At 50.8% G+C, this 14,028-nt stretch overlaps 1 protein-coding gene and 1 long non-coding RNA gene across 2 annotated transcripts in view; one reads left to right on the forward strand and one right to left on the reverse strand.

Moving 5' to 3' along the window:
• LIPA (lipase A, lysosomal acid type) overlaps positions 1–14,028 on the forward strand; it is a 35,966-nt gene that overhangs the window by 5,908 nt on the left and 16,030 nt on the right. The window contains exons 4-5 of the mRNA XM_056795414.1: positions 11,207–11,405; positions 13,169–13,278. Of these exons, the coding sequence (XP_056651392.1) occupies positions 11,207–11,405; positions 13,169–13,278 (309 nt within the window). The remainder of the gene's footprint in view (positions 1–11,206; positions 11,406–13,168; positions 13,279–14,028) is intronic.
• LOC130453870 (uncharacterized) lies at positions 10–9,473 on the reverse strand. Its single transcript, XR_008911508.1, has 2 exons — positions 8,812–9,473; positions 10–3,728 (listed from the first exon to the last, which is right to left on the reverse strand). It is a non-coding gene; the product is annotated as an uncharacterized LOC130453870 (long non-coding RNA).

Raw genomic sequence — 14,028 nt, forward strand, 5'->3', positions numbered from 1 at the left:
TGATTCAAGTTTCTATTCAAATCAAGATGTCCATTTTGTTTAAATATAGAGGGTTGAAGGGTAAACAGGACGGGGAAAAGGAAATCCCTAGTGATCTTCCCTATACAGGTCTTGAGGGTTTGAACCAGGAAGTCTTCTTTAGAAAGAAGCTCTGGGTTCCCCTAAGGGAAAAAAGGAGTCTTTATCCTAAAGATTGTGACCAGTTGAGAGAGAAGATCTTCTGCTGCTCAGGTGAAAGGATTGAGAGATTTGTGTATCTCCCCAGCCAAGTGTAGTTCTCCCTCCCGGCTCCAGGAACCCAGGACAAGACCTCTTGGTGTTCCCCCAACGGCCTTTTGAGCCTGGCTGGAAATTCCATCCCATCCCCCGATGTCATCTGGGGTTCCATCTGCTCTTCTTCTGAGACATTTCTTCAAAATTCAATTTTTCATTACTAGTCATTCCCTCTTATGCACTGTGTGACCCTGGGCAAGTCACTTGACCCCCATGGCCTAGGCCTTACCACTTTTCTGCCTTAGAATCAATCCACAGTATTGATTCCAAGATGGAAGATAAGGCTTTAAAAATATGCTTATGTAATAAATACATGAATGAGGAAGGGCAGCCTCTGGGCTAGAGGCACCCTTAAAGACTGCATTCAGCTGGAGTGTGATCATATTGCCCTTTGTCCTGATTTCTTCAGCTTGAGAGCTCAGAAGTTCTCCTCTAGACGGTTTTTGCCAGCGAGGCTTATAAGTACATCCTCTTTTGAAGAATAGCCAAAAGGGGGCAGCTGGGTAGCTCAGTGGATTAAGAGCCAGCCCTAGAGACGGGAGGTCCTAGGTTCAAATCTGGCCTCAGACACTTCCCAGCTGTGTGACCCTGGGCAAGTCACTTGACCCCCATGGCCTAGCCCTGACCACTCTTCTGCCTTGGAGCCAATACACAGTATTGACTCTGAGACAGAAGGTGAGGGTTTAATTAAAAAAAAGGAAGAAGAAGAAGAATAGCCCAAATAAGGAGAAGCCTCTTTTCTGGAGGTCCTGGTGGGGGAGGGGACAAAGCAAGGGCTTCTTGACTTCATTTCCCTCTCGCTAGCGGTGGTGGTGTTGGCATCGGAGCCATTTGCTCGCCCAAGCTCATGCCCGGTTCCTAACGTCCTCTGAGCCAAGCCAAGGGCTCCAACAGCCGCTTGCTTTACCTGCGAGGTCCTCGATGGGGCTTCGTAGAAAGCCTCAGTGATGCGGAGCGGCTGGAGCGGATGGCCGGAGCCGAGGAGTCGGAGGCAGAGCCTGAGCCCTCACCGGAGGGGGAGCTGCTGAACAGAAGTTCTGCCCCCTGCGGCATGGCCGGTCGCCACGGATCAGTCAGCAAGTCTTCCTTTTCCTTCTTTCCTCAGAGTTCGGCGGAAGTGGTGGGACAGGAGGCTCCCTTCCAGTCCTTTGCTCTTTGGCCCTCCTCCTCCCAGGGCCTTCTCTCCTCTCAGCCAGCTGCTGACTCCCCCGTGAATCCATCCTGTGGGCATTTGTGTTTTCCTGCTAAGCTTTAGAATACTAAAAGTAGACCACGTAACACTTACATGCTAGGTGCAGGGGCTAAGAAAAAAATTGGGGTGGGGGAGAGGAGCCCCGGCTTAGTCCTGGCTTTGCCATTTGCCACCTTAATTTCCCTTGGCCTCGGTTTCCTCCCATGCAACATGAGAGGCTTGGCCTAGATATCCTCTGGTCCCTTCCCCTGCCAAATTCGGGATCCTGGTCCCAAGTGGCACTGGCCCAGAGTGACGCTCGCGAATTCAGATGCGTGGAACTGAATGAGTATTGCATGCATGAAGACACGGCTTGACTGACCCAAGGGGGCCTGGCCATCGTCTCTGGTCGTTGCCATTTGGAGCCTCGCCTCGGTCTCCCAGGCACTAGGGAAGGCTTCCTGAGGCTGAGCCCCTCCTGCCTCCTGGTTCCATCAAGGGGACCTTCACTTTCTCAGCTGCTCTGAGATCACACCCCAAGGCTAAGTCATCGAAGGGGCCGCATCCGCCCTTCCTCTGCCTTTCTCTCCTTCTGGTTCCTGGAGGGTACCATTCCTGGGGCTCCAGGGGGGCACCAAGAAAACTGGCTTGTAGCAGCATCTTAGAAATGTAGGAGGAAGTCTGACGGCAGAGGATGAAAGGAAGACCACTGGCCAGTTGGAGACTCATTTCCCAGGAGAGGAAAATGGCTTGGAGAGAAGGGAAGGACCCCACGTTGTTCATTACTCAGCCTGGAGAAGACTCATGGGATGACTGATGGGCCATCATACTTCTTTGCTTGGTTCCCCAGACCATTAGCACGGGCAGTAGGTACAAGGCACAAAGAGGCAGACCGAGGCTGAAGACCAGGAGCACTCTGCTAATAATTAGGGTCGTCCAGAAGTCCACGGGCTGCCTGGAGGGGTGGTGGGTACCCTGTCCTCGGGGGTCTGCAAGCAGAAGCTGGATGAACTTGTTGGGGGAGTATGGCAGAAGGCATTGGCTTACATGGATGGCCACTGAAGTCCCCTCCAGCTCTTCAGTTCTGTGACTCAGTATATTCCTGTGGTCAAAAGCCATTGAGTGGAGGATGGAGGAGCAGGATGTCTGTTCAGAGAGTAATTCCATCTGCTGGGTGGCCTCTGAAGATGAAGAAGAGGCAATGAGGATGCAGCCATTTTACCTCATGTGCCCTCAGTTCCCTTCTCTGGAAAATGATTCATTTGATTCTTGCACTGTTTCTGGAAGGTCCCCGTCACTCTCCAAAGCACTGTTACTGCCGGTCACCCAAACGCCTGCCATTTTGGATTCAGTCCTTTGCATTATAAACTGTAGCAAGAATCCAAACACTCTTGGGATGAATGAACACTTAAGTAGACTAGTTGGCAGCTAACTGAGAGCAAGAGAGGGCTCTGGGTGGAGGAGATCCTGGAATTTGTACCTGGAAAAAGTTCTAGAGATCATTCGATTCAACCTCCTCACTTTATTGAGTCTAGGAGAGGGAAAGGGACTTAGTCAAAGTCATCCCTGTGTGACTCCATCTCCAAGATTCCAAACCCAAGGTTCTTTCCACTGTACCAATCAGGGAATGGAGAGGAGAGTCACTGGGACAGAAAGATGGGACGGTGGACCAGGCTATAGACTTGGGATGGAGCAAACTAACCTCATGACTATTAGCAGGGGGACAAGGGGAGGCCTTGTAGATGGGAAGAGGAAACCCACCAAAGGGAGGCTCTTCCACTTGATTGAAAAAGGGCAAATGCACATCTCTTCAGGGAAGGAAAGTTGGATCAGTCCTATCACCAGCTGTGATATAGATGGAAGAGGACACTGGGAGCCTCTGGCCAAGCCATGTCTCCAGGAAAAAGAAAGGGCTCCGTCCCTGGGGCTGAAATCACCCAGAGGGCCTGGGAGAGGGAAGAAACAGCCGGAACTTCGATGGGTCCATCAGTGAGGCTCAGTCCCAGGGTGGACTTGTTTGTCTGAGCATTTTGAGAGGGATTTAGAGTCTGAGAGGGGCTGGGGAGTGAGGTCACTGGAGAGAGAGCAAGACCAAGCCAGGCCTCTGAGAGTTTCTTGGAGGATTTTGAGTTGGGCCCCAATTATTCTGCCCTCCCTTCTGTAGGGGAAAGGAGGCTGCAAAAATTCAGAACTGAAGGAGCAGGAAAGAGAGCATTTCCTTTTACTCAGCAGAATAAAATGAGAGGACTCTGGGAAACTGGCAGTCCCTGCTTTGTATCGTTTCCTTAAAAAGAAAGAAAGAAAGAAAGTTTGTTGTTGTAAGGATTAAGTGAGATAAAGGACTTGTCCACCTGCAAAGCTCTTTATCAGTAGGAGTTATGTCAAACTAACCATGATGATTAGGATGGACCTATGATTTCATCAACACAGGGAGCAAACAGTGAGGCACCTCCTCTACTGATTCACATATCCTCTTTGGTGACTTAGGAGTCTTAGAGAGTTATCTAGGGCTGAGTTACCAAGAGAGAAGCCAAGTGACTTGTCCAGGGCCATAGATCCTGGATGTATTAGAGGTAAGAAGGGAACCCAGGTCTTCCTGACTCTAGGATCAACTCCTAATTGGCTCCATTTTTTCTTTCTTTCCCCCTCCCTCCCTCCCTTCCTCCCTCCCTTCTTCCCTCCCTCCCTCCTCCCTCCCTCCCTCCCTCCCTCCCTCCCTCCCTCCCTCCCTCCCTCCCTCCCTCCCTTCCTTCCTTCCTTCCTTCCTTCCTTCCTTCCTTCCTTCCTTCCTTCCTTCCTTCCTTCCTTCCTTCCTTCCTTCCTTCCTTCCTTCCTTCCTTCCTTCCTTCCTTCCTTCCTTCCTTCCTTCCTTCCTTCCTTCCTTCCTTCCTTCCTTCCTTCCTTCCTTCCTTCCTTCCTTCCTTCCTTCCTTCCTTCCTTCCTTCCTTCCTTCCTTCCTTCCTCCTCTTTCCCCCCTTTTACTCCTCTTCTCCCTCCTCCCTTTTGTCTCCTTCTTCTCCTCCTACAGATCCAGAGCTCTGGCCACAGTGCAGAGTTTTTGGGACATAAGAACTTTGACCATGTTTACTGCAGAGCTCTAAACGGAAGAGCCTCCTTGGTCCTTGGCGGTACCCCCTTTGCACCTCCCCCACCTCCCTCCCTCCTTCCTCTCTGTCTCTCTCTGACTCTCTCCTTCTGTCTCTGTCTCTGTCTCTCCTCCCCTTTCTCTGCCTCTCTCTCCCTCTAGTCCTTGTTAACCCCAATGGAGCTTAAACACCTTATTGGTGGTTGGTTGTGGCTAAGGAAGGAATGGTCAGACTGCGAGAGAGAAGGAAGGAGAGGAACCACGGATCACCCCCAAGTTCAGCTGGCATCATGGGGTTTGCAAAGGACCCTTTAGTTGACAGGTATTGTAGGAGCTGTTATTCTCCCCGTCTGACTGATGAGGACGCGGAGGCTGCCTCTGGATCCTGAGCTGAGCCTGTTGGGACGAGCTCTGGTGAGCCGGCCGGCCCCTTGGCAGAGAGTAGACCTAGCTAGGTTGCTGGATAGGTTGTCGCTGCCTTCTGAGGGATCGCTTATCTGCAGGCTCTGGGGAATGGCTTGTTTACTTGGGCCTCCTGGGCGGGGACTCATTCTCTGCCTGAGCCCCCTCCTGGGCTAAGAGCTCCAGAAGGGCTGTTGGTTAGCCATCAGCTCTGGCAGTCTAGGTGGCTCCAGGCCTGATAAGGAGCTCAGTGGGTAAAGGCTGAGTTCTTCTAGGAAAGAATAACAGAGCTTAGACGAGGGAGGTTGTCTGGAGCCTCAGCTGGGCCACTCTGTTCCCTAGCAATTGGCCACCCAGCATTTGCTCGAAGACTCATGGGAGCAGGAAACTTGTGAGGCAGTTCCAAGGGAAGCAGCTTGGCCAAGACCACACAGCTGCTAGTGAGGGGAACACTGGGCAAGCCACTCCATCTCAGAAACTTATCCGCCCATCAGTCCGTCCATCCATCTGTCCATCCATCCATCTGTCCGTCCATCCAGCCATTCTTCAGCATACAAGGGGATGGTAACTTATATTGCCTTCTTCCCAGTGTTATTTGCAGAAAATTGCATTGTAAACCTTCAAACCTTATAGAATGTGAGTTTTTCCTAAACTTGCCTCTTTGCAACTTCCATTCACTGCCCCTGGGGCCAAGCCCAGCAAGTTTAATTTCTCTCTGCTATCAGACAGCCCTTCACCGACTTGAACCCAGCTCTCAGGTCCTCCCTGAGCCTTCTCTTCCCCAACTGAGCCCAGCTCTTCCAAGGCTCCTAAGATTTCCATCGAGAAAGGACATAACCTTCTAGAACAAATGCCTTTATTTCCCAGAAGAGGAGGCTGCGGAGTGGACAGATTTATGTCTTATCAATCAACCAATAGGCCAAGAAATCAATTTTCTCCCATCCCGTCATACTGCTTTTTTGCTAAAAATAAAGAATATGTAGACAATTTAATATGAAAAATCATCATATTAAATTGTCTACAGCAGACAAAGCCTATAATATATTTTCAAGTCTGGAATAGCAAACCCACTTTGATCAGCTTTTGTGTCCCCTTTCGATTGGCTCATAATCTTTTTGGCTTTTGTTTCTCCTTCCCTATAAATGTCGTTATTATTGATATCACTTTAAACATATACATTTATTTAGAAGGTATTCTTTTTTACTATATTATTTCAACATGGTTTTTCTCCCAATTATTTAGGCCTCCCTCTTCCCTCTTATTTTTTTTAAGTTAATCTATATGGATCACATTTATTTTCTTCTTGATTTCTGCCAATTGCTTATCACATTCAATTCATTTTGGTGGCCCTGTTTTGTATCTCTAAACTTGTTTGAACTCACTCCTCGCCTGTTAATTTTTGTTAAGTCTGATCTAAACAAACAGTTGAATTCAGTCCATAAACACTCTGGTCCCTGTCTATACAGATAATCTTATTTTCTTCCTCTGCCGTGCTCTCCCTTGAATTGCTTTTTCCTGTCCCAGCAGTTTTAGTGTTCCTGGGGAGGAAGTGGATCCCCTGGCTTTGCAATCGTGCTGAGTGGGCAGGCTTCTAGGGGATCTTCCTATGTACAATTCATGCCGGCTTTCAGCATTTTTGTTATGCTGCGGGTGGGGGGAATCCATTTATTCTTCCCGGTGCTTTTAGGACTTTATGAGGACGGTAGGGTTTTATTGAAGACCTTTTCTATATCTATTGAGGTGATCAAGTGATTTTTAATGGTTTTTCTTCTGTGTGATGTGCTGGGCTTTCCCTTCTAATACTGAGTTACGCCCTTCTGTTACTGAAATGGATTCTATTTGGCTCTGATGCTTGTTTAAACGTGTCACGACGTTCCATTTGCTGACAGTTTGGTTTTGCATTTTTCTTTCTTTTTTTAAACCCTCACCTTCTGTCATAGAATCAATACTGTGTATTGGTTCTAAAGCAGAAGAGCAGTAAGGGCTGGGCCATGGGGGTCAAGTGACTTGCCCAGGGTCACACAGATTTGAACCCAGGACCTCCTGATCTAGGCCTGACTCTCCATCCAATTAGCCGCCTACCTGCCCCTGTTTTGCATTTTGGTAGCTGTATTCATTAAGGAAATTGACCCCAGCTTTCCTTTTGTGGTGTTGGCTTGATCTGGATTGAGTATTGAGGCTGCATTCTAAAAAGGACTGGGTGTTGTGGGTCTGGCACTGGACAGGAGGAGGGGCAAAGTAAGGTAAACAGCAGAGCTTTAATGGGGAGGAGCAGAAGGGGGAGTGCCATGGGGTGGGGGAATAGGGAAAGGAGCAGTGAGGCGCGCCCAGGGCCAGGAGGATTGGTTTTGGAGTCCCATCCCAGTGGGGGCAATCAGGAGACCTTGTAGTATAGCATTTGGGGGTTGGACATTGGCAACCGTCCGTCCTGGCAGCCGTTGTGTGTTGGCCCCTTGCCTCGCTGGGTCTGTTTCCTGCTGCCCCGACAGGGTCTCCAGGTTGGTCAGATGTAATATTTAGAAGCGGCCCAAAGGCTTCTGGGAAGTTTCCAGAGCAGCCTCCGTTCATCCCTTCTGCCTTGAGCACTTTCCGCCTTCATTCTTCAGTGGTGGGCATCTTGCTTGTTCGCATCGGGCCAGTTTCTGATCTGCCCCGTTTCCTCTGCCAGGGCGGTGGGCTTGGGGGTGGGCTTGGGGGCGTTGGCAGGCGGTGTGAGGTCTTTCCACTTCAGACAACTGAACTTTGGCCCCAGGACCAACTACGGTGAATCCACCCGTGAGTCCGTCTGTCTGCCAGGGCGACGCCTCGCTGAGCCGTCCAACCCCTTGGCTCTGCCCCACGCGCCCTTGGTAGGTCTGCTTGAACGCCCCCTCGGTGGTGGAGCTGCCAGGTACTGCCTGGGAGGCAGTGGAAAGAGCCAGGTTTGGAGCCGGTGGACCCAAGTTCAAAACCCAACTGTGCCTCTTATCAGACCTCAGTTTCCCCATCTGCCAAATGAAAGCGTTGGACTGCCTGCTCTCTGGGCTCCCTTCTGACTGCCTGCCAGGACTGCCCAGCCGTCTTAGGATGGCACCGACTCGGGCTCTGGATCCTAGATCACTGCTCAGGCTGGTCTCTCTTCTGCCCCAGAGCCCTCCAGACATTCGAAATGGGAGCCCCTTCAGCCCTCGGGGTGCTCTCGGCTGCCCACGGCATTGTTTAAAGCCGGACAAGCCTTCGGTGCAGTTCTCCAGGCTGTGGACAGGCTTAGTTTGCATCCCTCAGCTCCCGGCTCCCCTTGGCGGTGCCCTGCCCTCTGTGCTCTTGTTGAAGTCAAGATGCGGCATGGCACTGGCCAAAGGAAAGAGCCCGGAACCCTCTCCAAGGGCCCGGGGCCAGGCTTACCGACTGCCTGCCCCGAGGCGCCCCCAAAGGGATGCTGATCTCTTAATCACAACTCTTGGCAGGTGGCCAATTGTTCTGCCATTAGCCTCGCTTTCTCCAGTTTTCCGTGAGACTATCAGCTCCATCCCTCTAAAATCTCAGTCTCGGTGCAGCCCGGTGTGACTGTGCCTGCCGGCGCCGAAGTCTCTGGGATCGCTGCCTCCCTTTCTAGAGGCGAGCTCACCGTCCCTTTGGTCATAACACGCCAACATTTTGCCCGCCCGCGACAAAACCCGACATTTAGAATCCATCCGAGTTCCTTTCCCGAAAGTTGGGCTGCTTCCCAATCTCCAGGCCTGGGGCACCTCTCCTTCCCCTCCGGCCTTTCGTCTCTCTGACAGTCGCTCCCTAATCGCAGAAGCTTGTCCTGGTCGTGGTGGAGATGTCCTTAATCTCCCCCTTGGGACCTGCCCTCCTCAGGACCACCTCGACGTTCCCTTGCTCTGCCCCGACTTACCTCGGATTCGGCAGTGGTGGCTCTGCCCATCCCAGGCCAAAATCCTTCTCTTTGCGGGAGAGAATAGAAGCAAGATGAGCGCCGAGACGCTCTGCTCTCTCTCTCTTCTTTGCCTCTTTCCCAGAAGTGGTCTTTTTTCGCCTTAAAAACCATTTTAAAATTTCATTGAAACCCTTTTTTTTGAGTTCTAAATTCTCTTCCTCTCTTCCGCTCTTCCCCAACCCACTGAGATGCCAGGAAGCATTATTTCAGTTTTACACGTGGAAACATACAAAGCCATCTCCATATGAGCCACGCTGCCAAAGGAAACACACACACACAAGAAAGAGTGGAAACAGTCTGCTTCCGCCGGCACTCGGTTCATCCATTCTCTGTCAGGAGGTGGATGGCGTTTCCTCTGGACTGAGCGTGCCGCGATGCTGCTGTTACGGTGGAGATCTGCTTCGCCTCCTAGCCTATAAGCCTCCCCAGGCTTTTCTGAGCCTGTCCCGCTCGCCACTTCTCGTCGTGCCGCTCAGAGTGTCCCATCATGATCGCAGGCTCCCCACGGGATGGACGTCCCTTCCCTTCCCAGTGTTTCGCCACCACTCAGAGCGGCTTTGGACAGTTTTGTTCAAATAGACCCTGTCTGATCTCTTTGGGATACAGGCCAAGGCGGGGTTCTTCCGGGTCAAAGGGCAGGCACGATTTCATGGCGTAGTTTAGAGTGACTGAAGTCCTCGAGAGGCAGCATTTCTGGACTTTAGAATTATTCATTAATCAAGTGGCCAAGACATCCTCGCTGGTCAGCTGACTCCACAAATGGACAGAAGGAAAGCAAGCTTCCGTCCTCTGACCCAGGGGAGCTCGCCGCTCACTCCCTTCTTCCCCTTGACATTCCGAGACATCTCGGATGGGCAAATAGCCACTGAGGAGGTGGACTTGGAGAGGGAGAAGATGGCTCTTCTTCCATCCAAAGGAAATGCCGGCTCGACCTTTCCTCCTCCCCTTCAGGCACAGCCCACTTACTTTAAGCCAGTCCAGCATGGCTGCCAGAACTTGCCGACTTCCCCTAATCTCTCACCTGGGTCAGGGTTCACATGATTGCTCCATGCTGCCTTCTTCCTTTTATTCTTTTAAGATTTTAACAGGAGAAGAGAGGTCGGAGGGGGGAGCTGTGTTAGCCCTGCCTTCTGCTAAGGGGAAAACCATTTCACAAGAATATCAGAATTCAGTATTAATTTTCCACAGTTCCAGATTGTCCTCCAGAAGAGATGGACCAGTTCACAGCGTCACCAACAGTACTTCAGTGCCCACATTTTGCCTTGTCTGTGGGCACCTTTTGGCCCCTCATTGATGCGCTCTCTTTGGTGAAGGGGATGGACACAGGCCTCTTTTTACTCTGGCCTTCTGACTTCTTTGGGGCCCTTGTTGCCATTTTTTATCTCATGACATGTGGGGTGCCCTGATGGCCCAGGCCCTGCTGGTCAAGGGCTCCTCCGCTCTCTGGCCCCTCGCTGTCGTGAGTCTACCATCCCAATAGCTTCTGAGTAGGGGAAGGTGGGAGTTGGTGATTCTGGATGGCCCGAGGCCCCCTCCAGAACTTGCCTAGGGTCTCCCAATGGCCAGGCGTACCACCGAGAGGAAGCATTTCTCCTTTTTTGACCTTCCCCATGTAAGGATAATTTTAGGGTTGTGACCTAATCTAAATTAATTTTGGTCACCAGGGAATATTCCAAATAAAATACCCAAGTCAGTTAGTAAATCTATGGTGGTTTAATTGATATAGAGGAAAGGAATTAAGGAGAAGGGAGAGGGAAAGGGTGTAGGATTTCTCCCGCCTGACCTGTGCCAGGGGGAGTTCAAAGTCCTCCGCCACGAGATCTCTGAAGATTAGTGGCTTTCTAAGAGGATAGTGTTTGTAAGGTAAAGGAGAAAGAATCAGCCTAAACTCCAATAGAGCTCAGTGAAGATGCCTCACCTGAACTAGGCTACTCAGCTTCTCCCAGTATAGTATCAAGGAAAACTCACTGCCAAACCGGACAATAATTGCCACCACTCCAAGATACCGGAACACTTAGCACGCTTAGCAAGCTGCCGCTAGCCACCTCTCTACCCCAAAGAGGCCGGGGAGAGGAAGTGACGTGAAATATATAGACTATTTTACATCACTTTCCTGCATCTCACCTGTACCAATGGTAGCTTAAGCTTGACTTAGGAAGGCCCAGGGGTCTGTCAGTTGTTTCTGATTTGTCATTTGCTAGCACATGTGTCTGTCATAGGCCACCCTCCTAAATACTTAATCCTTAAGTATGGGTGTAGACATTCCTGATTTTGTTAGACTAAGTAGGGTGGAGTAATCTAAAATTCACACCCAAGCTCAGTGCTCTGTTGCCATGTGTGTTCTGTCCTTCAGGTCCCAGGCCGGTGGTGTTTCTGCAGCACGGTCTGCTTGCTGATGGGAGTAACTGGGTCACGAATCTGGACAACAACAGCCTGGGCTTCATCCTGGCTGATGCCGGTTACGATGTGTGGATAGGGAACAGCCGAGGGAATACCTGGTCCCGCAAACACCGGACGCTCTCTGTTTTCCAGGATGAGTTCTGGGCTTTCAGGTAGGGATGAAGTGGAGACTGGGAGGGGGGAGTGTTCATTCACACTGACTAGGCACTGGAGGGAGAGTGCTCCCCTGAATGAATGCCCCAGAAATGCACCCCTTACTTGTACTTCCCATGGTGCAGGCTGGTGCTGTGACCGCGAAAATGTATAAATGGCCAAACTGTAAGGTTTTGGCCACGCTGGTAAAGATAAATTTTAGTGTCTTGATTTTATATCAAAAATAAGTGGTTGCCATGGGAAAAATTCCCAAATATGTAGTACCCAAGTCAGCTGGGTTTTATGGAGCTTTTAACTAATACAAATGAAGGAATTAAGGGAAGAAAAAGAATAGAGAGATGAGTTTATAGTAGGAAGGGCGTAGGCCAATTGGCCTAGGCCTTAAGAGAGACTAGTCAGTCTTTTATCAACTCGCCACAAGATTTGTCCCAAGCAAGACTCCAGTGTTCAGAGAGACCCTCCAATTCAGCTTTCAAACTCAACTAAGTTCAGAGCTCAGCTCTGAGCTCCTGACCTCCTTTTAAAGAGAATTTTCTCCTATGTCACCTCCCCTAAATTTTCACATATACCAATCACAGTAGATGCTTTCCATAGGACTGACCATTCTTAATTCACATCTTCTTTTGTTATCACCTTCTCTGAGAAGACTAAAACTTCACACCTCTTGCTAAGCTTGCATTTTGTAAGTTGCTTGACCTTTTAGTGATTAATTTAACCTTTATAGGTACTTAGCACCCTTTTGTATTAGATCTAAAAATAGACCTAGCTTAAGGGCTTGGCCTCACTGTAAGTATGAGTTAGGGACTTTTACATTGTTCAGTAAGGAGTTTTACAACTTTATCTTCCCCTAAAGTATGCCTAAGTATGGGTGGAGTAATGTAAAATTCCCAATACATTCCTGATCAAGTACCTCCATTGTTTAAATGGGGAATAGCCTTAACCAAATGTTCCAAGGTAGAGTCTGAGCAGTTTTTAAGAATCACAGTGCATGGGCTGACACTCAGCAGTTGAGACAGCCTGTGAGACACAGGGTCGGTAGCACTATGATTTGGCATTTGGAGAGGCCTGGATTTGAATCTGCCTCAAGCAGGTCCCAGCTCTGTGACCCTGGGCATGTCCCACCACTGGACCTCAGTTTCCTCATCTGTAAATTGAGGATGATCCGTACCTTTGGAACCTACCATGCAGGAGTATTGGGAGGCTCGAGGGCAGGGGCCAGCTTTAAGCGGCTTGTAGAACCATGGACAAAGTATAACTTGGAGTCTAGAAGACTTAAAGTCAAAATCCCCCTCAGATGGTTACTAACTCTGTGACTGGGGCAAGTCACTTAACCTCTGTTTGCCTCAGTTTCTTCATTTGTAAGAGGTGGACAATGATAGCAGGTGTTCAAATGAGGGGCTTTGCACCATGTCTGCCCCAGAGGAGGTGCCCTATTGATGTTGGCTATTATTGTTATTCAAGTGGTACCAAATGATTATTGTTATTCTTGGAGGAGGAGGAGGAGGCGGAGGAGCCCTGGGTCTTGGCATGGATCCCGGTGACAAGCTGAATCTTGGGCGGGTAAAGCGCCTGTTCATGCATGCATTAAGGCCCCTGCGCTGGGCTTCGGTCCGCTCCACCTCCGGACTTCTCTGGGCCTCTCTGGGTCCTGCTCTGAACGGTGAGGGGGCTGGACTGGACGAGCGAAGGGAAGGTCCTCCCATCCCGTCCATGCCCTGCGGGGATGACGCTCCCTTTGGGTCGGGCTCTCTTTGCTTTACAGCTTCGACGAGATGGCGAAATACGACCTGCCTGCCGTGGTCAACTTTGCCCTGAACAAGACTGGGCAGGAGCAGCTGTACTACGTTGGCCATTCCCAAGGCACCACGCTAGGTAGGCTTCCGCGTGCACGCTGGCAGCCCCCACGAGAGCCTTCTCCGATCGTCGCCGGGCGTAGGGCTTCTTCATGTCGGTGTGAGCCAACCAGGCAGGGTAGCAGTGGCGAGCCCCATTGGGGAGCCCCGGGCCTTGTAGGGAGGAGGGAGAGGGGCGTCCTCACCTGGGACCCAAGAGGAGCGTCCGATGGCCCTTCTCTTGGAGGACGTGAGAGGAATGCTTAAGGATGAGCTGGCATTTACACAGCTCGGTCCGGCTCTGTGAGGTAGGTGCTGTGATCATCCCCATTCTGTAGAGGAGGAAACTGAGTCACGGGGAGATGAAGTGATTTGCCCAATGACTTGCCCTCATTTAACAGATAATCAACAAACAAACAATAAATAAAGAGCTAAGAAAGCTCTTTGGGCAGGGCCATTGGTCTCTCCAAACTTCACAGTTCTCTTCCTTCGCTCTTAAGTGGAGGCAAGAGGGTGGAGAGGATGCTTTCCCTGGAGTCAGCAAAGGCCAGGAGCCCGGCCCGGAGCGGGGACCAGTGCTATCCTGGGCCCAGATTTTTAAGGGTTGGCCAGTGTTTTCTGAGTCCTCGACCATTGACGGAGGGGGTCTGAGGCAGGCTCTCTGCCCTAGGAAGCATGGGCTGCGGGGGCACCAGGAGGCCCCCTTCGTGCCTGGGCCGCCTTTCTCTAGCCTGGTGGATGGCGCAGCAGCCTCAGCTCAGGCCCAGCCAGGCCTCCTGGCTTCCTTCCA

The sequence above is a fragment of the Monodelphis domestica genome, chromosome 1 (genome assembly GCF_027887165.1).
Source record: "Monodelphis domestica isolate mMonDom1 chromosome 1, mMonDom1.pri, whole genome shotgun sequence".
Classification (NCBI taxonomy): domain Eukaryota; kingdom Metazoa; phylum Chordata; class Mammalia; order Didelphimorphia; family Didelphidae; genus Monodelphis; species Monodelphis domestica.